Genomic DNA, 25,156 nt, shown 5'->3' on the forward strand with positions numbered 1-25,156 from the left:
GATTGAGTTCTGGAGCTGTGATGTCATGCTGCAACTGTACAAAATGCTACTGTGGCCTCACTTGGAATATTGTGTACAGTTCTGGTCACCCCATTACAGGAAGGATGTGGAAGCATTGGAAAGGTGCAGAGGAGTTTTACCAGGATGTTGCCTGATCTGGAGGTATAGTCTTATGAGGGACTTGGGTTTGTTCTCATTGGAGAGAAGAAGTCTAAGAGGGGATTTAATAGAGACAGGAGAAAGTGAGGACTGCACATGCTGGAGATCAGAGCTGAAAATGTGTTGCTGGAAAAGCGCAGCAGGTCAGGCAGCATCCAAAGAACAGGAGAATCGACGTTTCGGGCATAAGCCCTTCTTCAGGAATTTAATAGAGACATACAAGATGATCAGAGGATTAGATAAGTGGGTGTCTTTTTCCTAGGATGATAATATCGGCTTGTATGAGGGAGCATAGCTGCAAATTGAGGGGTGATAGATTTAAGACAGATGTCAGAGGCAGGTCCTTACTCAGAGAGTGGTAAGGGCATGGAATGCCCTGCCTGCCAATCTAGTTAACTCAGCCACATTCGGGGCATTTTAACAGTCCTTGGATAATCAGATACTTTCATTGTCATCTGAAGTATTTCGGTCGGCATATGTGTCAAACTACCAAGCTGCTCTAATGACAATAGACCCACCCACATGCAAAAAGTACCTATTCTAGCCTGTTTGTCCCTGAAAATAAGGTTACTCTTGATGTTTACTGTGAAAACTGTTCAATATTCACTTGTCCTCCTCCACAGTGACAGTTTTATCATTCGGATGCATGAAGATGCATTAACAACTGATAAGAGGGTCTCATTGTAAATAAGCATTGATAGCTATCAACATCATATTAGATCATTCCAAAGATTGAACCAATTTCTACTGTTCTGGAGACAGATTGTTAGAACTGATCAGATTCCCACGATCAGATTCCGATTGCAATGATCAGAATAGACCATTATAATTTAAGAGAGGAGAAAAAGCATTTGGAGAGTAATAAATCTCTAAGTCTCTGGTAAATTAGATCTCTGAAGGTCACCAGCTCTAGATTTGAGAGGGATATGGTTGGTCAGATGAATGAACTGCTTCAGTTAACAGCATTCTTTTAATAAGAAACACTGGTTGACCAGCAGTAAGGTAATACTGCAGCATGACATCATTAATAAAAGGCTGCATGTCTTTGTGATGTTTTGACAATTACTCTGAAGAGCTCGAGGCATGACCTGGTCAGAGGGTACAGTTCTTTCACTGCATGACAGTATATTTCTTGGAAGCCAGTTCATTTCGCTTCATGTCCCTGCAGCCAGTCTTCACCACAACCTGACAGCAGCATTCAAAGTGCCACCTTTCACCCTTGTTGCGTTGCAAGGCCACAGGCCACAGCACCAGCAAGGAGATGGCTTATCCTTGATCACGTGCCCTTCCACAGGTAAGCAGGATGAAAACCGAGATCCAGGCGGAAGGAAACAAGAGTCCAAACAATATCTGTGGCACAGAGATTGAATAGCCTCCTTCTGTGGTTAGTGTCAAGATTAGAGTGGTGCTGGAAAAGCACAGCAGGTCAGGCAGCATCTGAGGAGCAGGAAATTCGACGTTTCGGGCAAAAACCTTTCATCAGGAATGTATCTAACTTGTTAATGTGGCATTCTCATCAGGGCCTTATGACAGAAGCCAGTTCTCACTGCAAATTAACTCTACATTTAATTCTTGTGGTCTTTGCCAATCTAACTCAACTTTTTAGCTCGCATCTCCAGAATTAATAGCGTAAAGCAACTACAAAATTGGTTAGAAATTGCACATATGGGAAAGATAAGTAGCAGGACAACAAATGTAAGTTGTGTTGGTGGTGTTGCATAAAAAGACCAACTGCGCTTCCTGGATAAGCCCTGGGAAAGGATAATTTCTTATATCTATATATGGATGCAAGGAGCAGCCCTCAGATAATTCAAATTTCATCTTTCTTTGTGCGTCAATTTAATGATCCTATGCACTCAAATAGCAAATGAATGTGCAAAACCACAATTGCAGAAGCAGTTGGAAAATGTTACAGCATGACTAGTATATATGCCACAGCAGAGCTGTTAACTACTACTAATTAGAACAGTGTTATCGCATAATCTAGTTAAAAAAGGGAAATGATAAGGCCACTTTATTGCATTTGAGGTGAATTTCTGTTTGAGACATTGTCACTGTGTAAAAAAATACAAACTCCACATGGCACAGCAACTGTACAGGGTGGGCAGGTAAATGTACATGAATATCAGAAATGTGGTTGGACCTTGAACAATGCAGGAAACAGATCATTGCAAGACTGCAGCGATAGCTGGAAACTACACTGTGATGTGACAACAAATCTAAAAACAACAGCTATTTCTTTATTACAAGATTAAGCTCAATGTCCAAAGTGAATGTCCAAAGAAGGAGCGTCGCTCCGAAAGCTAGTGCGTCCAATTAAACCTGTTGGACTATAACCTGGTGTTGTGTGATTTTTAACTTTGTACACCCCAGTCCAACACCGGCATCTCCGAATCAAAGTGAATCTAAGTATGACTAACAAGCAAAAATCTGTTGGAAAGTTTTATTTCACCTATTTTTGTGAAACTCTATTGACTAAAAACTCTGATTGCAAACATGGAATGGTACTGTCACGTCAAGTGTAAACGGCACGTAATTCTTCCTTTGTGTGTAAAAACATTTGTTGTAAGATGGTACCAATGGAAATCAATCAATGGGCATAATTAATAACATTTACAGAAGGCATTCTAGAAGCTCTCCTGTTGAGGCTTTTAAAGGTGCTTACTAATTCATTTGTAACAAAGGTAAAGATGCTGCATGGAGGTGGTGGTCTTGGATTAAACCCGCTGTCCCTACTTAGTTATCTGATCTTAGGTGTGACAACTGTCAGGGTGCAACAAATTACCCAAGAAGGGAAAGTGATCATCAGAGTTCCAGTCCTGTTTGTTATTTAGTGACTGAAACATGAACATTGGGTGAAAAGAGGATTGAGTCCAGAGTGAAACGCTTCAAGGATGTACAGTTTCAGTGCACCAGTGAAGAGGGTGTGAGACGGTGACATAATACTGAATTAGCCAGTCAAATAAATTGGGAACTTTAGGTTGTATGACTAAATTTTTTCCAAATTCATGATAGCCTGAAGAAGAGTGAGGTTACAGAGAGAATAGTTAAAGAAAACATTGGTCCTCCAGACGGTAGGTTTGGGGAACTCACAATGAAAAATAAGGAGATGGCAGATAAACTGAATAGATATTTTGCATAGATCTTCACTGTAGAAGATTTAAATAAAATCCCAGAAGTAGAAATTATTCAGGCAAAGGAATGAAGGGAGGAACTAAAGAAAATTACAATGGCCAGAGAAATGGTACAGAGCAGATTGTTGGAGCTAGATTAGATTCCCGACAGTGTGGAAACAGGCCCTTTGGCCCAAAAGATCCACACCGACCCTCTGAAGAGTAACCCACCCAGAGCCATTTCCCTCTGACTAATGCATCTAACATTATGGGCAATTTAGCATGACCAATTCACCTGACCGGCACATCTTTGGACTGTGGGAGGAAAACCACACAGACACGGGGAGAATGTGCAAACTCCACACAGACAGTTACCCGAGGTGGGAATTGAACCCAGGTTGCTGGTACTGTGAGGTAGCAGTGCTAACCACTGAAGCACCGTCCCACCCCAGCTTTATGCTGTGAAGACTCTGGATCCTAATGGAAAGATGAACTTGAAAGGGTTCAGAAAAGATTTACAAGGATGTTGCCAGGGTTGGAGGATTTGAGCTACAGGGAGAGGTTGAACAGGCTGGGGTTGCTTTCCCTGGAGTGTCGGAGGCTGAGGGGTGACGTTATAGAGGTTTACAAAATTTTGAGGGGCATGGATTGGATAAATAGGCAAAGTCTTTTCCCTGGGGTCGGGGAGTCCAGAAGTTGAGGGCATAGGTTTAGGGTGAGAGGGGAAAGATATAAAAGAGACCTAAGGGGCAACTTTTTCATGCAGAGGGTGGTACTAATATGGAATGAGCTGCCAGAGGATGTGGTGGAGGCTGGTACAATTGCAACATTTAAGAGGCATTTGAATGGGTATATGAATAGGAAGGGTTTGGAGGGATATGGGCCGGGTGCTGGCAGGTGGGACTAGATTGGGTTGGGATATCTGGTCAGCATGGACAGATTGGACCGAAGGGTCTGTTTCCATGCTGTACATCTCTATAACTCTATGACTCTATGACAATGGGAAGAGGCTAGTGACATAGTTGTTACATTCATTCGAATTTTCCAAAATTCCCTACATTTGGGGAAGCTTCTATTAAATTGGGGGATAGAAAATGTAACTCCTTTATTCAAAAAGGGAGAGAAGCACAAATCATTTTCTTGGCATTCATTGAAGTAGTAACATGTGGTGTGAATAAAGGGGATTTAGATTTCCGGGAGACACTTGGTAAAGTGCCATGTTAAAGCTTACTGCAGAAAATAAAAGCTCATGATTCATCGGGTATCATATTGACTTAGATCGAAGATTAGGTGGCTAACAGGAAACCAAGAGTAGGCATAAATGAATCTTCTTCTGTTTGACAAGATGTACGAGTGGTGTACCACAGGGATCAGTACTGAGGCTCAAATTCAACAGTTTATATAAATACCTTGGACCAAGGTACAGTTGTTGCTAATACAAAGATACGCTTGAAAGTAAGTTGTGATGAGGATAACAGAGGCTACAACATGATTCAAGGATGCATTAAATGAGTATGCAGAGATGGCAAATTAACTAAATGAGATTGCAGAGAGTTCTTAGATGCAGAGGAATCTGGAGGCCCTAGTACATTATTCGCAAAAGACTAGTAAGCAGGTACAGCAATTAATTAGAAAAGCTAATAGAATGTTATCATTTATAGTGATGAAAATTGAATACAACAGTTGGGCAGATACAGAGTGCCATTGAGACCACATCTAGAGTACCACTTACAGTGTTAGTCTCCTTATTTGGGGAATGATGTAAATACATTGGAAGCCATTCGGGTAAAGTTTACAGACCTAATACCTGAGTTGTTATACGAAGAAAGGTTGCAGAGGCTGAACTGGTATCTGCTAGAGTTTGGAGTAAGAGATGATGTAATTGAGAAGTATAAGATCCAGAAGGGCTCGATTGCTTGGATGTGGAAAGGATGTTTTCACTTGGGGGAGAATCTAGAAATAAGGGTCACCATTTAAAAATAAAGGGTCACTCAGTCAAGACAGAAATGGGGAATAACATTTTCTCACTAAGTTGTAAGACTTTGGAACTTTCTTCCTTAAAAGTCAATGTCCTTGAATATTTTTGAGAAGAAAAGGAGTGAAAAGTTAACAGGAATAGGTAGGAATATGGAAGGGGGTGGTGATGGTGAGGTTACAAGCAGATCAGCCATGATCTTATTAAAAGGTGGCGCAGGCTTGGAGGATGCAATGGCCTCCTCGTCCTAACTTGACTGTTTAGATGTTGACTTCATTCTGTTGCAGATGAATCTGCATTAGCAAGAGTGACCACCACACAATACTTGTGGAGAAAAAGTCCTGTCTTTGAGTTGTGGATTCTCTCCATCGTGGAGCACCATACTGAATGTAATAGATTTCAAAGAGAACGAGAAACTCAAGTCTGTGTAACCATGTGACACTGTGGGCCATCAGCAGCAAACATTTGTTTTCAATCCATGGCCCAGCATGTCCCTCACTTAACCATTACCATCAAGCCAGGGGATCAATCCTGTTTCTATGGCGAGTGCAGGAGGGCATGCCAGGAGCAGCACCAGGCATACCTAAAAACAGAGGTGTCAACCTGGTGAAGCACCAAACCATATTAATTGTATGTCAAACAGTGGAAGCCGCATGCAACAGACAGAACTAAGTGAATTCATCCCAACATATCAGATCTAAGCTCTGCAGTTCTAAAATTGTCAGTCATCAGTGGTGATGGACAATTCAACAACTCAGTAAAGGAGGAGGATCCACAAATATCACCATTCCCAATGATGGGAGAGCCCAGCACATCAGTGCAAAAGGTAAGGCACTTGCAATAGTCTTCAGTCAGAAGTACTGAGTGGATGATTCATCTTGGCCTCAGTGAGAGATCCCTAGTATCACAATTACCAGCTTCCAATCAATCCAATTCACTCGATACTGTAAAGCACTGGATACTGCAAAGGCTATGTGCCTTGACAACAACACTACTGAAGACTTGTGCTCCAGAACTAGCTGCCCTAGTGAAGCTTTTCCATTACAACTACAACATTGGCATTTACCTGACAATGTGGAAAATTGCTCAGATATGTCTTCTACACAAAAGCAGAACAAATTTAATCCAACTAATTACTGCCCCAGTCTACTCTGGATCACCTGCAAAGTTATCACAGAAGTAGAGAATTGCTATTGCAAAGGAGGAGTCCATTTGCCCTAGCTCTTTATCTAGTGTCAATCTTCTGTCTTTTCCCTACATCCCTGCATACCATTACTATTCAAAACAAAAGATCCTCTTGATTGCCTCAACTAAATCTGACTCCATCACATTTCCAGGTATTGCATTCCATATCCGAAACATTCATCATTTGGAAAAGATTTTTCTCACATCAGCCTAGCTTTGTTTGCACATCACTTTAAGCCTACATCCTCTTGTTCTTGTTTCTTTTACGATTGGTAATGAGTGGGTTACAAGTGGCTTCACACACATGATACTGATATCAAGCAGATCTCCTCTCAGTTTTCTTCTCTTCAGGGAGAGCAGTTCAACTTCTTCAATCTATCCCCTTGGCTGAAGTTTCTCAGACCAGAAACCATTCGAGGAAGTCACTTTTGCATTCTCTCCAATGCATTCATGTCTGTCCTACAACGTGACATCCACAACTGCATGCAATACTCCAGCTGTGGTCTCACAAGTGTCTTGTATTAGTTCAGCATCACCTCCTTGTTCTTGTACTCTATGCCCCGTTAATAAAGTGGATAACACTGCATGCCTTTCTTACTGCTCTGTTCACCTGTCCCGTCACCATCAATGATCTGTGCATATATTCTCTCATATCCTTCTGCTCCTGCACCCCCTTTAAAACATTACCCCAATTTTATGTTGCTTTTCACTGTTATGACCAAAGTGTATCACCTCACACACTTTTCTGCATTGAACCTTATCTGCCTCCTATCTACCCACATCACCAACCTATCAATGTCCTTACAGAGTTCCACACTATTCTCTTCACTGTTCTTTTAGTGTCATCTGCAAACTTGGAAATTTTCTTCTGCATATCAAGATCTAGATCGTTAATACATATCAGGATGATGTAAGGTGTCATCAACAGTGCAATCAAGAAAGAACACAAGCAAATCCGTTTGATATTCAATAGCACTACAGTCACTGGGTCCCCCATGATCAACATCCAGAAGGTTACTGAATTAGCTCCACAGAGGCAGGTACCTGTCAGTAAGATGCCATTTATTTACACATGAACAGTCTTTGACTATAGTACTACCTCAATCAGAGTCAGGGACCAGAGATTCACTATCTCATTTATTGCACCAATCAGGGAACTCATTCTGTGAGGTCCAGCTGGCTGACCTCATTACAATCACCACAGTTACCATTGACCAGGAACTAAACTGGGGCCATACAACTGGAGCTATATGAGCAGGTCAGAGGCTGGGGATTCTGCAGAAGGTAATTCACTCCCCGTCTCCCCAGACCATCTACAAAGCACAAATCAATGATGTGATGATATACTTCCCACCTGTCTGGATGAATGCAGCTGCAACAAAATTCAAGAAGTTTGACAACATCCAGGTTAAGCAGCTTGCTCGATTGGCACCCCATCCACCACCTTCAATATTCAATCCTTTCATCATATCTGCTCAGTGGCAGCAGTGTGTACCATTTGCAAGGTGTGCTGCAATAGCTCACCCAGACTCCTCCGACAGCCACTTTGAAACCCACGACCACTATCATTAAAAGGACAAAGGTCAGCAGATATATGGGAATACAACCATCTGCCAATTCTGCTCCAAGTTGCTCACCATCCTGACTTGTAAACATATGAAATGCCTTCAGTGTCACTGGGTCAATATTATGGAACCCCCCCTTCCTAACCACACTGTGGCTGTACTTACACCCCAAGGACTGCAACTCTTCAAGAAGGCAACATGCCATCAACTACTAAGGCCAGTTATGGATGTGTAATTAATTCCAGCTTGACCAGCAATATTCACATTCAAGGAATGATTAAAAAAAACTGCCAGATCATGACCAGCCAAAGTTGGAGGGAACCTAACCATCCCCCCACCCCTTTATATACAACTGCAGAATTCCCTGTTGTCAACATCTTGAAAGTTACCACTGATCAGAAACTTAACTAACCAGTGATAAAAACATTGTGGTTGCAGGACCAAGTCAGAGGCTGGCAATTCTGCAGTTATCACACTTTTCAACTCCCTGGAGCCTGTCCAAGGTACCAGTCAGGAGTGGAATGGAATACTCTGATTGCCTGGATTAGTGCAACTCTAACAATGTTCAAGAAGCCATCCAGGGGAAAGCACACCCTCAGACATTTGCTCTGTCCTTCACTGGTACACTATAAAAGGCAATGCGCCACTAAAAAAGGCAATGCAGCAACTTGCAAAGCAGTGACCTCTACCACTGAGAAAGACAAGGGCAGCAGCTACATGAGAACACCACCACTTGCAAGCTCTCCTCAAAGTCACCTGACTTGGAACTATATTATCATTCCCTCATTACCTTGGGATCAAAACCCTGGAATCCCTTCCTAGCTACACTGTGGATGTTCCCACACTATTTGGACTTCAATGGTTTAAGCCGGCACAAGCACAATGAAGGATAGGTAACAAATGCAGGCCTTGCCAGCGATGCTTAAGTCACAAGAACAATTTTTTTTTAAAAACCCCGGATATCTAAACAAGTTATGATCTGGACAAGTAAGGGTAAGTTTCTCAGATGTTAGCTCATTTTTGAAGCTAAAATGGAAGTCTTAATAGAGCGTGTTGCAACATGGTTCCTCGGAACCAGATCTGCTCAACCTCAGAGCATCAACAGATGATTCATGGAAGAGGGTTGGATTTTATACACTCTGTAGATACAACATTATCTTCTTGACCTATCTAAAGGAAATGCGCTGTCAGTGATGTTTGCGATGTACCAGGTTTGACCCACAGCGATAACAGTTTATCTCTGATATAACTGCCACCACGCCAGGGCAACACTTCTGTGCAGCTTCGGTGGCTCGACCTTTTCACTTCCTTTTTGGCTTATCTCATTACTATCGCTACAATCCAAAAACATGCTTTGTCAAATCTCAATGTACTAACTGTAACAGCAAATCAAAGTTGGAAATACTTAAGAAATTGAAGTAAAAATAAATACACGAAGCAGATGTGAAAAACCCCATTATTTATGACCTGAGGAGACAAGAGACACAGCTGAGGGTCCCAACAGATAGGCTGGGTGAGAAAATGAAAACTAGAGGCAACAATTCTGGTATATATACACAAGTTAAATTTTCCACTTTTCTCAAATGATACCAAAGCATTTAAATATTAAAGATAGCAATTAAGGTACAAAATAAACACAGAATTCAGGTTTAAATGGCACTCCCTGTCCCACCAGCTTGAGCTCAGCAGGGGGATGGGAACCTGTGGTGTGGTTGCAGTGCACAAGAGGATGTGAGTAGGGAGGGCATGGACAGGATTTCATGGTCACAGGAGTGTGATTGCAGACAGCAAGTTGGTTTGAAGTGTGTCTACTTCAACGCCAGGAGTATCTGGAATAAGGTAGGTGAGCTTGCAGCATGGATAGATAGCTGGGACTTCGATGTTGTGGCCATTTTGGAGACATGGATAGAGCAGGGTCAGGAATGGATGATGCAGGTTCCAGGGTTTAGATCTTTCATTAAGATCAGGGAAGGTGGTAAAAGAGGGGAAGGTGTGGCCTTGTTAGTCAAGGACATTATAATGGCGGCTGAAAGAACTTTTGACAAGGAGTCGTCTACTGAGGTGGTATGGGCTGAGGTGAGAAACAGGAGAGGAGTGGCCACACTGCTGGGAGGTTTTTTTAATAGGCCTCCGCAGAGTTCCAGGGATGTGGAGGAGAGGATTGGCTTGAAGTGTGTATACTTCAATGCAAGAAGTATACGAAATAAGGTAGATGAACTTGCAGCGTGGGTTGGTACCTGGGATTTCGATGTTGTGGCTATTACCGAGACATGGGTAGAACAGGGACAGGATTGGCTGTTGCAGGTTCCAGGGTTTAAATGTTTTAGTAGGGTCAGAGGTGGGGGTAAAAGAGGGGGAGGTGTGGCATTGCTTGTCAAAGATAGTATTACAGTGGTGGAAAGGACGATGGATGAAGACTCGCCATCTGAGGTAGTTTGGGCAGAGGTTAGGAATAGGAAAGGTGAGCTCACCCTGTTAGGAGTTTTTGACAGGCCTCCTAATAGTCCTAGAAACGTAGAAGAAAGGATTGCGAGGATGATTCAAGAGAAGAGTGAAAGTAATAGGGTGGTTGTTATGGGGGACTTTAACTTTCCTGATATTGATTGGGAAAGCTATAGCTCAAGTTCGTTAGATGGGTCAGTGTTTGTCCAATATGTGCAGGAGGGTTTCCTGACACAATATGTAGATAGGCCAACAAGAGGTGAGGCCATATTGGATTTGGTTCTGGGTAATGAACCAGGCCAGGTGTTAGAATTAGAGGTAGGTGAGCACTTTGGGGACAGTGACCACAATTCGGTGACTTTTACTCTAGTGATGGAGAGGGATAAGTGTGCACTACAGGGCAAGAGTTATAGCTGGGGGCAGGGAAATTATGATGCGGTGAGGCATGACTTAGGATGTAAGCTTGGAAAAGTAAGCTTCAAGGCAAGGGCGTAATTGATATGTGGAACTTGTTCAAGGAGCAACTATTGAGTGTCCTTGATAAGTATGTACCCGTCAGGCAGGGAGGAAAGGGTCGTGTGAGGGAGCCTTTAATAAGGTTTAATAAGGAATTGGAATCCCTTGTTAAATGGAAGAGGGCGGCCTATGTAAAGATGAGGCGTGAAGGTTCAATTGGGGCGATTGAGAGTTATAAGGTAGCCAGGAAGGACCTGAAGAGAGAGCTAAGAGCAGCAAGGAGGGGACATGAAAGGTCCTTAGTTGGTAGGATTAGGGAAAACCCTAAGGCTTTCTATAGGTATGTCAGGAATAAAAGAATGACTAGGGTAGGAATAGGTCCAGTCAAGGATAGTAGTGGGAAGTTGCGTGTGGAGGCTGAAGAGATTGGGGAGACACTGAATGAATACTTTTCGTCAGTATTCAATCAGGTACAGGACATTGTTGTCAATGTGAATACTGAGTCACAATTAAGTAGAATGGATGGCTTTGAGGTATGTAGGGAAGAGGTGTTGGAAATTCTGCAAAGGGTAAAAATAGATAAGTCCCCTGGGCCTGATGGCATTTATCCTAGGATTCTCTGGGAAGCAAGGGAGGAGATTGCAGAGCCATTGGCCTTGATTTTTATGTCCTCGTTGTCTACAGGAGTAGTGCCAGAAGATTGGAGGCTAGCAAATGTGGTTCCCTTGTTCAAGAAGGGGAGTAGGAATAACCCTAGTAACTATTGGCCGGTGAGTCTCACTTCTGTTGTGGGTAAAATCTTAGAGAGAATTGTAAGGGATAGGATTTATGAACACCTGGATAGGAATAATGTGATCAAGAATAGTCAGCATGGTTTTGTGAAGGGCAGGTCGTGCCTCACAAACCTTATTGAATTCTTTGAGAAGGTGACTAAGGAGGTGGACGAGGGGAAAGCGGTAGATGTGGTGTATATGGATTTTAGTAAGGCATTTGATAAGGTTCCCCATGGTAGACTACTGCAAAAAATACGGAGGTATAGCATTGAGGGTGAGTTGGAGGTTTGGATTAGGAGTTGGCTGGCTGGAAGAAGACAGAGGGTAGTAGTCGATGGCAAAGGTTGATCTTGGAGTGCCGTCACTAGTGGTGTTCCGCAAGGATCTGTTTTGGGACCATTGCTGTTTGTCATTTTTATAAATGACCTGGAGGAGGGGTTAGAAGGTTGGGTGAGCAAGTTTGCGGATGAACCGAAAGTCGGAGGAGTTGTAGACAGTGAGGAAGGATGTGGCAGGTTACAGCGGGATATAGATAAGCTGCAGAACTGGGCAGAAAGGTGGCAAATGGAGTTCAATGTAGCTAAGTGTGAGGTGATTCACTTTGGTAAGAGTAACAAAAAGATGGGGTACTGGGCTAATGGTCGGATACTTGGTAGTGTGGATGAGCAGAGGGATCTTGGTGTCCATGTACACAGATCTTTGAAAGTTGCCACCCAGGTAAACAGTGCGGTGAAGAAGGCATATGGCATACTGGCTTTTATTGGTAGAGGAATTGAGTTCCGGAGTACTGAGGTCATGTTGCAGTTGTATAAGACTCTGGTGCGGCCGCATCTGGAGTATTGTGTGCAGTTTTGGTCGCCATACTATAGGAAGGATGTGGAGGCACTGGAACGGGTGCAGAGGAGGTTTACCAGGATGTTGCCTGGTATGGTAGAAAGATCGTATGAGGAAAGGCTGAGGCACTTAGGTTGTTTTCATTGGAGAAAAGAAGGTTTAGGGGTGACTTGATAGAGGTGTACAAGATGATTAGGGGTTTAGATAGGGTCGACAGTGAGAATCTTTTTTCCACGTGTGGAGTCAGCTATTACAAGGGGGCATAGCTTTAAATTAAGGGGGGTAGGTATAGGACAGATGTTAGGGGTAGGTTCTTTACTCAGCGAGTCGTGAGTTCATGGAATGCCCTGCCAGTAGCAGTGGTGGACTCTCCCTCATTATGGGCATTTAAGCGGGCATTGGATAGGCATATAGAGGATAGTGGGCTAGTGTAGGTTAGGTGGGCTTGGATCGGCGCAACATCGAGGGCCGAAGGGCCTGTACTGCGCTGTATTCTTCTATGTTCTATGTTCTATGAACAGGGTGGCCATATGGGGGACTTTAACTTCCCCAACATTGACTGGAAATGCTATAACTCTAGTGCATCGGATGGATCAGTTTTTGTCCAATGGGTGCAGGAGGGTTTCCTGACGAAGGGCCAACAAGAGGGGAGGCCACACTGAATTTGGTACTTGGTAATGAACCAGGCCAGGTGTTTGATTTAGGGGTAGGTGAGCGCTTTGGAAGAGTGAACATAATTTGGTTACGTTTAGTTTAGCGATGGAAAGGGATAGGTACATGCCACAGATCAAGAGCTATATATGGGGAAGGGGAATTATATTGTATTCCTGATGGAGGGCTTTCGCCCGAAACGTTGATTTTTCTGCTCCTCGGATGCTGCCTGAACTGCTGTGCTTTTCCAGCACCACTCTACTCCAGAATCTGGTTTCCAACATCTGCAGTCATTGTTTTGGCCTAAGACTTAGGAGGCATAGAACGGGGAAGCAAACTGCAGCAGAAGGGGACAATCGAATTATGGAGCTGGTTTAAGGAACAGATATTGCATGTCCTTGATAGGTATGTCCCTGTCAGGTAGGGAGGAAGTGATAAGGTAAGGAAACCGTGATTTACTAAAGAAATTGTATCTCGTGTTAAGCAGACAATTGTGGCTTATGTGACATTGAGACAAGATGGAGAGATACAGATTAGCTAGGAAGGATTCAAAGAGAGAGTTAAGAGGAGCATGGAGGGGACAAGAGCAGTCTTTAGCAAGTAGAACAAAGGAGAACTCTAAAGCTTTCTCTAGGTATGTGAGGAATACAAGGATGACTAGGGTAGGAATAGGAGAAAGTGAGGACTGCAGATGCTGGGGTACCAGAGTTGAAAAATGTGGTGCTGGAAAAACACAGCAGGCCAGGCAGCATCCGAGGAGCAGGAGAATTGATGTTTTGGGCATAAGCCCTTCTTCAGGAAGGGCAGGAATAGGGCCAGTTAAAGACACAAGTGGCAAGTTGTGTGTGGACCCTATGGAGATCGGAGAGGTGCTAAACGAATATTTCCCATCAGTTTTCACTCAGGAAAAGGAGAACATTGTAGAGGAGAAGACTGAGATACGGGCTATTAGACCAGAAAGGATTGAAGTTAGTAAGAAGGAGGTGTTATCAATTCTAGGTGGTGTGAAAGTAGATATGTCCCCTGGGCCGGATGGGATTTATCTGAGGATTCTCTGGGAAGGTAGGGAAGAGATAGCAGAGTTGAAGCTTTATTGCTGGAACAGCACAGCAGGTCAGGCAGCATCCAGGGAACAGGAGATTCGACGTTTCGGGCACAGGCCCTTCTTCAGGAATGAGCAGAGAGTGTTCAGCAGGAGAAGATAAAAGGTAGGGAGGAGGGACTTGGAGGAGGGGCGTTGGAAATGTGATAGTGGAAAGAGGTCAAGGTGAGGGTGATAGGTCGGAGTAGGATGGAGGCGGAGAGGTCAAGAAGAAGACTGCAGGTCAGGAAGGCGGTGCCGGGCTGGAGGGATTCGGCTGAGACAAGGTGGGGGGAGGGGGGATGAAGAAACTGGTGAAGTCCAAGTTCATCCCCTGTGGTTGGAGAGTTCCCAGTCGGAAGATAAGACGCTCCTCCTCCGACCGTCGCGTTGTTGTAGTTTGGCGGTGGATGAGTCCAATGACCTGCATATCCTCGGTGGAGTGGGAGGGGGAGTTGAAATGCTGTGCTACAGGGTGGTTGGGTTGGTTCGTTCGGGTGGCCCAGAGGTGCTCTCTGAATCGCTCCGCAAGTAGGCGGAGAGCACCTCTGGGCACAGGCCGCCTACTTGCGGAGCGATTCAGAGAGCACCTCTGGGCACAGGCCGCCTACTTGCGGAGCGATTCAGAGAGCACCTCTGGGCACAGGCCGCCTACTTGCGGAGCGATTCAGAGAGCACCTCTGGGCACAGGCCGCCTACTTGCGGAGCGATTCAGAGAGCACCTCTGGGCCACCCGGACGAACCAACCCAACCACCCTGTAGCACAGCATTTCAACTCCCCCTCCCACTCCACCGAGGATATGCAGGTCATTGGACTCATCCACCGCTAAACCACAACAACGCGACGGTCGGAGGAGGAGCGTCTTATCTTCCGACTGGGAACTCTCCAACCACAGGGGATGAACTTGGACTTCACCAGTTTCTTCATCCCCCCTCCCCCCACCTTGTCTCAGCCGAATCCCTCCAGCCCGGCACCGCCTTCCTGACCTGCAGTCTTCTTCTTGACCTCTCCGCCTCCATCCTACTCCGACCTATCACCCTCACCTTGACCTCTTTCCACCTATCACATTTCCAACGCCCCTCCTCCAAGTCCCTCCTCCCTACCTTTTATCTTCTCCTGCTGAACACTCTCTGCTCATTCCTGAAGAAGGCCCTGTGTCCGAAACGTCGAATCTCCTGTTCCCTGGATGCTGCCTGACCTGCTGTGCTGTTCCAGCAATAAAGTTTCAACTTTGATCTCCAGCATCTGCAGACCTCACTTTCTCCTCCTAAGAGATAGCAGAGCCTTTGGCTTTGATCTTTGGGTCGTCATTGTCTACAGGTTTAGTACCAGTGGACTGGAGGATTGCAAATGTTGTACCCTTGTTCAAGAAGGGCAGTAGAGATGACCCAGGTAATTATAGACCAAGGGAGCCTTACGTCTGTTGCAGGAAAAGTTTTGGACAGGATTATAAGGGAAATGATTTACAATCATCTCACAAACAACAATTCGATTGGAGATAGTCAACATGGCTTTGTCAAGGGCAGGTCGTATCTCACAAACCTCATTGAGTTTTTTGACAAGGTGACCAAGCATGTAGATGAGGGTAGGGCAGTTGATGTGGTATACATAGTCTTCAGTAAAGCCTTTGATAAGGTTCCACATAGTTGGCTGTTCGAGAAAATGCAGAGGCATGGAATTGAGGGTGATTTAGCAGTTTGGATTAGAAACTGGCTTTCTGAAAGAAGGCTGCGAGTGGTGGTTGATAGAAAATATTCAGCCTGGAGTCCGGTTACTAGTGCCACAAGGATCTGTTTTGGGACCACTGCTGGTTGTCATTTTTATAAATGACTTAGATGCAGGCATAGGTGATAGTTTAGTAAATTTGCAGATGACACTAAAATCGGTGGAGTAGTGGATAGTATGGAAAGATGTTCCAGGTTGCAGAGGGACTTGGATAAACTGCAGAATTGGTCTGAGAGGTGGCAGATGGAGTTCAATGCAGATAAATGTGAGCTGATTCAATTTGGGAAGATTAACAGGAAGGCAGAATACTGGGTCAATGGAAAGATTCTTGGTAGTGTGGATGTGCAGAGGGATCTTGGAGTCCATGTACATAGATCCCTGAAAGTTACCACCCAGGTGGATAGTGCTGTTAAGAAGATGTACAGTGTGTTACGGTTTATTGGTAGAGGGATTGAGTTCTGGAGCTGTGATGTCATGCTGCAACTATACAAGCGACCACACTTGGAATATTGTGTACAGTTCTGGTTGCCCCATTACAGGAAGGATGTGGAAGCATTGGAAAAGGTGCAGAGGAGATTTACCAGGATGTTGCCTGGTATGGAGGGATAATCTTATGAGGAAAGGCTGAGGGACTTAGGTCTGTTCTCATTGGAGAGATAGAGGCTAGGAGAGAATTTAATAGAGACATAAAAGATGATCAGAGGATTAGATCGGGTGGACAGTGAGTGTCTTTTTCCTAGGATGACGACGTTGGGTTGTATGAGGGAGCAGAGCTGCAAATTGAGGGGTGATAGATTTAAGACAGCTGTCAGAGGCAGGTTCTTTATTCAGAGAGTGGTAAAGGCATGGAATGCTCTGCCTGCCAATGTAGTTAACTCAGCCACATTAGGGGCATTTTAACAGTCATTGGATAAGCAAATGGATGATGTTGGGATAGTGTAGGGGGATGGGCTTAGACTAGTTCAAAGGTGAGCGCAATATCCAGGGCCGAGGAGCCTGTTCTGCACTGTATTGTTCTGTGTTCTATGAGTCTAAACCAAAGAAATGACTGATGGCTTATTTCTGTATCATATCGTGCTGTGGTACTTTGTTCTTTTGATTTATTCAGGTCATTCTCCAGGTTCTTTCCCCACCCTGATAACTATCATATTCTCATGGGTCTTACAATGCTGTTCTAAGATGCTCTGCTGATGTACACAACAGACATGTTGTCTGTTTAATTTTTCCAATGAACCTGACCAGGAATACAATGTGTAAACCATCTGGGTTGCACTGGGTTAAAGTGCTGTACCATTCAGGTACTTTCCCCGAGTACGAAGACAGTGCTATCTGTTGCAAGGCATGAGATAAGGAATATTTCGCTTTTATTAGGGTCAATTTCAGAATGGAAACAATTCTAATAGAATTGCCTCTTTCATTCGGTTGGTAGATTTATCTTTTTTAAAATTTATTTGTGGGATGTGGACATCGCTAGCTGGCCAGCATTTATTGCACATCCCTAGTTGCCCTTGAGAAGGTGATGGTGAGCTGTCTTCTTAAATTGCTGCAGTCCATTTATCTCTCGATAAACAAAACAATGTAAAACAATGTCCAGAACAGCACTGAGCCAAATAACACTGTAAAATGTCAGGTCCACTTCCTACTCTGTGCTGAATTACAAGAAAAAAGTAGACTTACATTTATGTCACACCTCAGGACATCCTAAAGCACTTTGTAACCAAGGGAGTACTTTTGAAGCCTAGTCATTTGTGTAATGGAAGAAATGCAGCAAAAAACTTGTGCAGAGATGGCAGGAAACAACATCACAGTCAGTGCAGCACTACCTCAGCACTGGACTGAGAGTCACAACTGAATTAACTGATCTCAGTCTAGCCACCAAATGAAGGTGCTCGAATTGGGGTCAGCATTTCAAAACCAGCCCCTGCTCAACATGTCAGACCAATGATCGACTGGAACTTCTGTACAAACAGCTCTCATTAAAGAGAAAAATTATATTGGTTGTGACTGTGCAAATGGTAACAATTCCCTCATTATCCTGTTTGAACTGTTGACTGCTTTTGAGACATGGTTGACCACAGCATTCTGTTCAAACATTTCCCCACTCTCATCCAATTGGGGGGAACTGCTCTTGACAGGTTCCATACCTATTTCTTTACTCTCAGCCCCAGTTTAATTTACAAAGACTTCTCTTCTTGCTCCTGCACCATGATCTCTGGTGGGCATCAATGGTCAATCCTTCGCCCATCCCATTCCTCATCTACACAGTGCCCCTCAGTGATATTATCCACAAACAGTGTTAGTTTTCATATACATGCTGATGACAGCCAGCTCTCTCTCACCACCACCTATTGTGACTCTTCTACTGTTGTTATCTCACATCCAATACTGGATAAGAATAATGTTTCTCCAAGGAAACACTGAAGCCATGGTTTGGGCCCTGCTCCATGCTCTGTTCCCCAGCTACTGCCTCCATCCTTCTGTCTAGCTACTGTCTGAAGCAAAATCAGACCTGCTGGCAACTTTGAGGTTATGTTTAATCCCAAAATGAGATTTCAAATACATTTGTACATTCTTACAAAGAGCAACAATTTCTAAGATTGCCTGACTTCACCTTTGTCTCAGCTTACCTGCTGCAGAAAGCTTCACTCATAACTTTTTTTACTGCAAGATCTGACTATTCCAACCCACTCCTGACTTGCCTTCCACATTCTACACTCTCAACTGGAGCTCATTCAAAACTCTGTTTCCCTATGTCCCATTTTGCACATTGTACCATCCCCTAACACTCCTGTGCTCACTCATCTACAATGGCTCCTGCGCAAGCGACACCTCCATTTTAAAATACATATCCTTGTTTTTCAATGTCACCGTGACTTCTCCCCTCACTATCTCAGTAATTTGCTTCAAAACAACAAGCCTTCGAGATCTCTGCACACCTCTCATTCTAATCTTATGAGCATTCTGATATTCAAGGAAGAGATAGATACATTGTTTTGGTTTTAAAGCCATCAAGGGGTATAGATAGAAAGTCAGAATATGACATTGAGGTAAGATCATATTGAATGGTGCAGCAGACTCAAAGGGCCAAAGGGCAGGCTCCTGCTCCTAATTTCCATGTTTCTATTCCCGTTCTTAAAGTCTCCAATGACTGTGCCAAACTCTGGAACTCCCTATCTACACCCTTTACCTCACTCTTCTCCTTCAAAAGAGCTCTTTAAAGTTGAACTCTTTGACAGAGCTTTTGACTTGATGTCTCCTCATGGGGCCTAATGTATTATCATGCTGCTATGATGTTGTTCTATGATGTTAAAGCTGCTATAAAAATACATTTATGGATATTGGACTCGAGCAGAAACACTCACTGTCAGTTAATAGCTTCAGGAGAGAAGGGATTCAAGTGGAGCAAAGCAATTCCTCAGTGCCATAACAAATCAGTAGCATGTAGAAAAGGCATTTGCTAAATGAGCCTTGGAGAGACAGTTAATATTGCATGCACAATTTTAGGGCTATTTCAAGATCAGAAATGTTAATTCTATTCCTGTCGAGACAACCTTGCTCCTGAGGGTTGATTGAGGGTCGAATAAAAGGTTAGGGAATGGGTCTTCACTTACTGCTTTCAGGATGGCCATTGCACGTTCACTCAGCCAGACTGGGTAAAGCACCTCATCATTCAGAATGGATTCAAACAGATCATCTTCATTCTCAGCTTCAAACGGTGGTTGCCCACACAGCATCTCGTACAACAGCACACCGAGTGCCCACCAGTCCACCGAGGAGCCATACTGCAATTCCTGCAAAATCTGCCCAGAAATAAAACTCCTGTCAATCCAACAAGTTATCCATGTGGAACTAACCAGAAATTTCAATATGGTAGAAATATTTGGTTCATGCCTGAAGGTGTTGGAGACCATTAAAGAAAAGCATAGAGGAAACCATTGGTGAGGACACAGAAATCTACTCTTCTGTCACTTGCTCCCTCAGTGCCACTTCCATCTGCCTCACCTAACTCAGCTGTACTATCCAATATCTAAATGTGTTCAACAGACCTTTTACTGTGCATCATGTGCTACCCAGAAAAGAGTCTGTGGGTTCAACTAGGCATGAAACACACAACAGCTCCAAAATTATACTTCTATTTGACAGATGGTAGGCGCAGGAGTTACGGCATTAATTATTTGACTGAATAAGGACTCATTAAGGCATACCATGCCTTTAAGCATACTTTTGAAGTAACTATTTTAGACTGAATGATAGAGTGATGATGGCTCATAATTAAGTCTAGGGTGCCAGGCACAACTAAAGGAAAATGAAAATATCTAAATAAATAAATAAACCAATTAACCAAAAATTCAGATAGAAGTATTTGCTTTCATTAACAGAACCTCTCCACACACCCCTGAATAATTACAGTACTTAAGTGAAATAAAAAACTGGGCCATGGCTAAAACCTCAGGGGAGTTGGACTATTTATACAGCTTTTCCAAAGCACTGGCACAGGTGCCATAGACTAAATGGCCTCGAGATTGCAAGTGGTGTCTGGTTTTGCAACACACTTGCCTTGGTGAACGTGGTTGTCAGCTTTTCTGCCACACAGTGAGACATGGAGTTGGTGTGGTTTGTATACCGAGTGGAAGGAATTGTAAACTTCTGACCTGGCTTCACCAACTTGAATTAGGTTGCTTGGTGAATCGTTACTGAGCTGCTCTGACTGGCCAGGGAGGTAGGAGGGGAGGTGGTTCGATATGATAAAGCAACAACAATAACTTGCATTTGTTTTTAGTACTTTGCACATTGCAGGAGCATAAGATTCACAAGAACATTTTGTAACAAAACTGGACAGCAAGCCACATAAGGATAGATGAAGCAGAGAGTTTTTAGTAGGCTCAATTTGACTCGGTTGTGGGACTTGGTGGAGGGATGGAATAATCTGCTCTCCCAGCTCAGAAGAATAGTCAGCCTGTTTTGAACAAGTCCCACCCCAGGTGCTTCAGACAGCCTATAAAAGCTGTGGGTGGATGGACATCCATCATTACTGAAGGAAGTCCCACCTTTAGGAACTGGCAGTTAAGCCAACTGGGTAGCAGCTTTAATAGTCCAAGCAGCACCAGTACTGTGGAATGGAATAGTTCCCTCAGGAGAACAGTGTGCGGTCCCTGGAGTCAGCCAGGTTGGGCTTTGGGACAGGGAGGGATTGGTTAGGATGGACCAGTGAGTAGGAACAAAGTTGGGATATGATTATACCTGAGGTTCTCTGAGGTGTCGAAGATATCCCCTGTCCCTCCCTATTCAAAACAGGGTGGCCCCCAACCAAGACAGGGTTAAAATCAGTTTGCCCACTCTTGTCTGCCTTCCATTACAGATTAGGGGTGTCAGTGAACAATAAATGGCCATTAAGAATCTTAATAGGCCCAAGAGTGTGTGTGGCCTGTCACCCTTCTACTGCTCCCATGAAGTTCTATAGCTCCCCCCCACTCTCCAATATTATGGGGACTGGATTGGGGGTGAGCAGAAAGGTGGTGGATTACCCAACCAATATATTTTCGGTTCCTCTCCCACCTCCAACTAAGAGGGACATAAAATCCATCCATGGCTAGGAGTATCTTAAATAAGGAAGAAGTAGTATAAGGCAGAGAGGTTTAAGCAGGAAGCTCCAAAGCTAAGGACTTAACAACTCAAACCATGGTTACCAAGGCGGAGGTATTCAAATCTGCAAGTGCAAGAGGCCAGTACAAAATAAACGGCTAAAAGGATTGTAGGGAGGGGGAGATTTGAAAAACAAGATGAATTTTAAAATCAAGACACTTCTTAACCCAGGGTCAATGTAAGTAAGAACATAGAGGACAATGGGTGTATGAGACATAATGTGGATTACTATACAGGCATCAGAGTTTTAGATAACATTAAATTTATGGAGTTTTGAAGATGGAAGGCTGGTCTGGAGGTTTTGGAATAATAGTATAGAGTTAACAAAGATGAGGCCTTTGGCAGCAGTACAGCTCAGAAAAGGGCAGTGTCAGGTAGTGTTAAGAGAATAAATAGCTATTGTGCAAATATGTGGCCAGAAGCCTCATGTCAGAGTCAAATCTGAGATTCCGAACAGTTTGGTTCAGTCTCAGACACAGCATCATAGTGGTCATGGAGAGAAATGGAATTGGTGATTAAAGAGTTTGTGGTGAGGGCCAGAGTTATAGAGGCCATTATGATGACAGTAATCTTTGCACTGGCTAAGTTGAGTCAGGCCACACATTCAAATACTAAACCACAATTACTTAGAAACACATAAATGCAAAAAAGAAGTCATTCATTTGAGGGACCAGAATTGCAATTCAGTCTAGATTTTATGATGTTCTCTTCTCCTAAACATCTTTAAAAACCCAACATGAGAATCATATTAACAAAGTCTGAAAGGAAAAGTTCCAAAGCACAATACTGTTCACAGAATTCAACAGAAACTTGCAATAAAACAGTGATCATTATTAGCAAAGTCTATCTGATGCCATGTGGACTGATTTTGTTAAGCTGAAGTGTTTTTTAAGCTAAAATGTTATTAAACCAGTTGCATTTGATCGTGTCCAAGGTGAGCTAGGTGAGTGCTTGATGGTGACAGTGTAAGACAGGTTTCAAAGTATTCTATTATCTAATATTTGAATTTTAACCTCTTACACAAATAGGACTTCCACTAAATAAAAAAGCTCTGAGCCCAGCCTATCAACATTACAGTGAGAAACTTGACTGTTTGCATATCTTAACTGATATGAAGTGAGACTTTGAGACTGTGTGAATTTAAAATGAATCCAGTATCCTTGTACATCTGAACCTTTATAGCTAATCAGATGAGGGAAGTTTATCAATGACCCTATTCTCATTATGTAGAGCAGATAGTTTGCAGTGAATGTTGCATGAAACTAATGTCTCTGTAATTATGCATTATTGCCACTTAAAATGTGGTTTGGAACCTTTGGGCTGAATTTTACCATGTTTTGGCAAAAAGTCATTTTTGTGAAGAGTTTCTCTCCATTAGTGGGTATTCTCATGCAATCATCCCAAACTCACCTCATGAATTACACACCACGTCTCTACACCCCTCTTGTCCAATGCTAGCTCAATTCGCCCACTTACTATAGCCAGAGCTACTCACCACTGCTAGAAAATCCCAGGATACACTGGCACCCTAGTGCTAGCACCATATTTAAAAAGCCATTGTGCACCAAGTCAAGTGCTGGCATTGGGAACTGGCCTGCACTTTTACAGACATTTCATTCGTTTATGGCTGAGCAGGGGAAAGCATCACCCCATCATGTAGATAGGGGGTTGGAAGACCTGGTGGATGGGATCATGCAGAGGAGATGCTGTCTGCTTCCAAGAGAAGGCCACACTCCCAGACCCTGCCAGCCTGGACTGAGGTTGCCACCAAGGTCAGTGCAGTCTCCATCTACTGGAAGAAGGCCCAACAGTCCAGGAAGTAGGTGAATGATCTTCTTCACATTGCCAAGTTAAGTGTCATCGTTTGCTCTCCGCTACCTCACACTCCCTCTATCTCTGCTACGGCACTCACCGCTCATCAGAGCTCAGTTGAGCTTCTCTCTCACTCTCTCTTTTGCCAGCCCAAATCCCCCACATTACTAAACCAGCATGGTCTCCATGCTGCCTACTCACTCACTCAGGACAGCTCACCACCTTTCCTCTACTGTCACAACAGTTGTGCTTATATCTCCTCTCAATCCCTCCCCTTCTCTCATTATGGCTAAAGGGCTGAGGGAGCCAGGTTGGGTGATAGGATGCCAGATATTCAAATCCTCACCCCCTTCCAGGAGAGGATCTTGGCAGTGACCAGTGAAGACCAGGACCTGCCAAAGCATTCATGTCTCACCCCCCAGTAAAAAGCATTGCTCATTATTGTGCTATTCTCCCATTACTGCCAGATGCATTTACTGTTAAAAATGTCACAACTTATTCTCCTTGGTTGTGACATTTTTACTTTAAGTCTTCTACTAGTGGCATGTCCATGGTATCTGCTATCAGACCTGCCTACCAAGACATGCCATCTGCCACAGCTAAGGAAGAGAACATTGATACCTCAGCGGAAGTGTCAACATGGCAGTCTTCCCCACCAGCTCAGATGCTCTAGATTGAAGGAGGGAGCACCAATTAGTGAGTACTTCACTATCATGTCTCCGCAACTGGCCAAGGGTGAAACACACCAGGCTGCTGGCATTTGGAGTTTGCCCGTGATCAGGCAGCAGTTCAACTGCAGCCATTTTAGGACCCCAAGGTGTTGGCACATGTAGACATTGGAGCAGCAGGCTGATTTCTCAGGAGCACTGGACAATCTAACCCAAAGAGTGTAGGACTGCAGCATCATGATGGACCCTGCGACCTCAAGTGCAAGGGGGTCTGGCTGCCTTCATGAACAAATTGGTGGCTGCCATAGACAGCACTTTCGGTATCTACCGGATATACACACAGACTTAAGCTCCATTGCTCCTGCCACTGGTGCTCTGCACCAGGAGCAAGGCAACAGGGGGTTGAGGAGCCTTCAACTGACTCTATGTGCCCCTTCCTCACAAGAAAGCAGGACAGGGCCAGCAGATACTCAGTTGGAGGAGGAACCATAAATAACTGCCCCAGACATCTCCATTTGGAATCCTTCAGAGGTGGCCAGGCTTCCCAACAGCAGCCTGCCTGCTGCTATTGCCTTCTGAGAGGGTCACTTGCCTCTGTGCATGGCAGTCCCAGCATTCTTTGGCCCCTCAAGCCACAACAAATTACCCCAGGGTCGGCTGACCAAATCTCCAAGGCCAACCAGCTCCACTCTCGGGCAGGCTCCCATCAAAACAGCTTCAGAGTCTGAGACATAATGGGAAGGAAGAAATAAAGCAACCTTCTGAGGGCACATAGATAGCACAGGTAACAAGTCACTGTAAATATGTGATCCCATTTGTAAATAAATGTTCGTCTTTCACAATCATGTGGGTATGCAAGTATCTGTCTAGCTGCAACTGCAGATAAAGAGGCTAGTCATCATGAGAAATACATGATGTTCCAGTATCCAAGCTATAAAGACAGCAGCACATCAAGGACATTTTTGGGGTTTAGCCATTATCTTACATGATCAGCTGAGGAGGGCTTGGGTCAAGGATTTGGACTGTATGTATTAGGTCAATACCAAAGTTCACATAGACGCATAACTTGGGGC

General features: G+C 44.0%; 1 protein-coding gene across 2 annotated transcripts in view; it reads right to left on the reverse strand.

Annotated features, from left to right (window-relative positions):
* The window catches only part of prkcha (protein kinase C, eta, a), a 219,447-nt gene that overhangs the window by 10,502 nt on the left and 183,789 nt on the right, over window positions 1-25,156 (reverse strand). For both annotated transcript variants that reach the window (XM_043697243.2, XM_043697241.2), the window contains exon 12: window positions 19,572-19,760. In XM_043697243.2, coding sequence (XP_043553178.1) covers window positions 19,572-19,760 — 189 coding nt within the window. The remainder of the gene's footprint in view (window positions 1-19,571; window positions 19,761-25,156) is intronic.

This window comes from Chiloscyllium plagiosum, unplaced genomic scaffold, assembly GCF_037043375.1.
Source record: "Chiloscyllium plagiosum isolate Xiang-an unplaced genomic scaffold, Cpla_swu_hap1 HiC_scaffold_8, whole genome shotgun sequence".
Classification (NCBI taxonomy): domain Eukaryota; kingdom Metazoa; phylum Chordata; class Chondrichthyes; order Orectolobiformes; family Hemiscylliidae; genus Chiloscyllium; species Chiloscyllium plagiosum.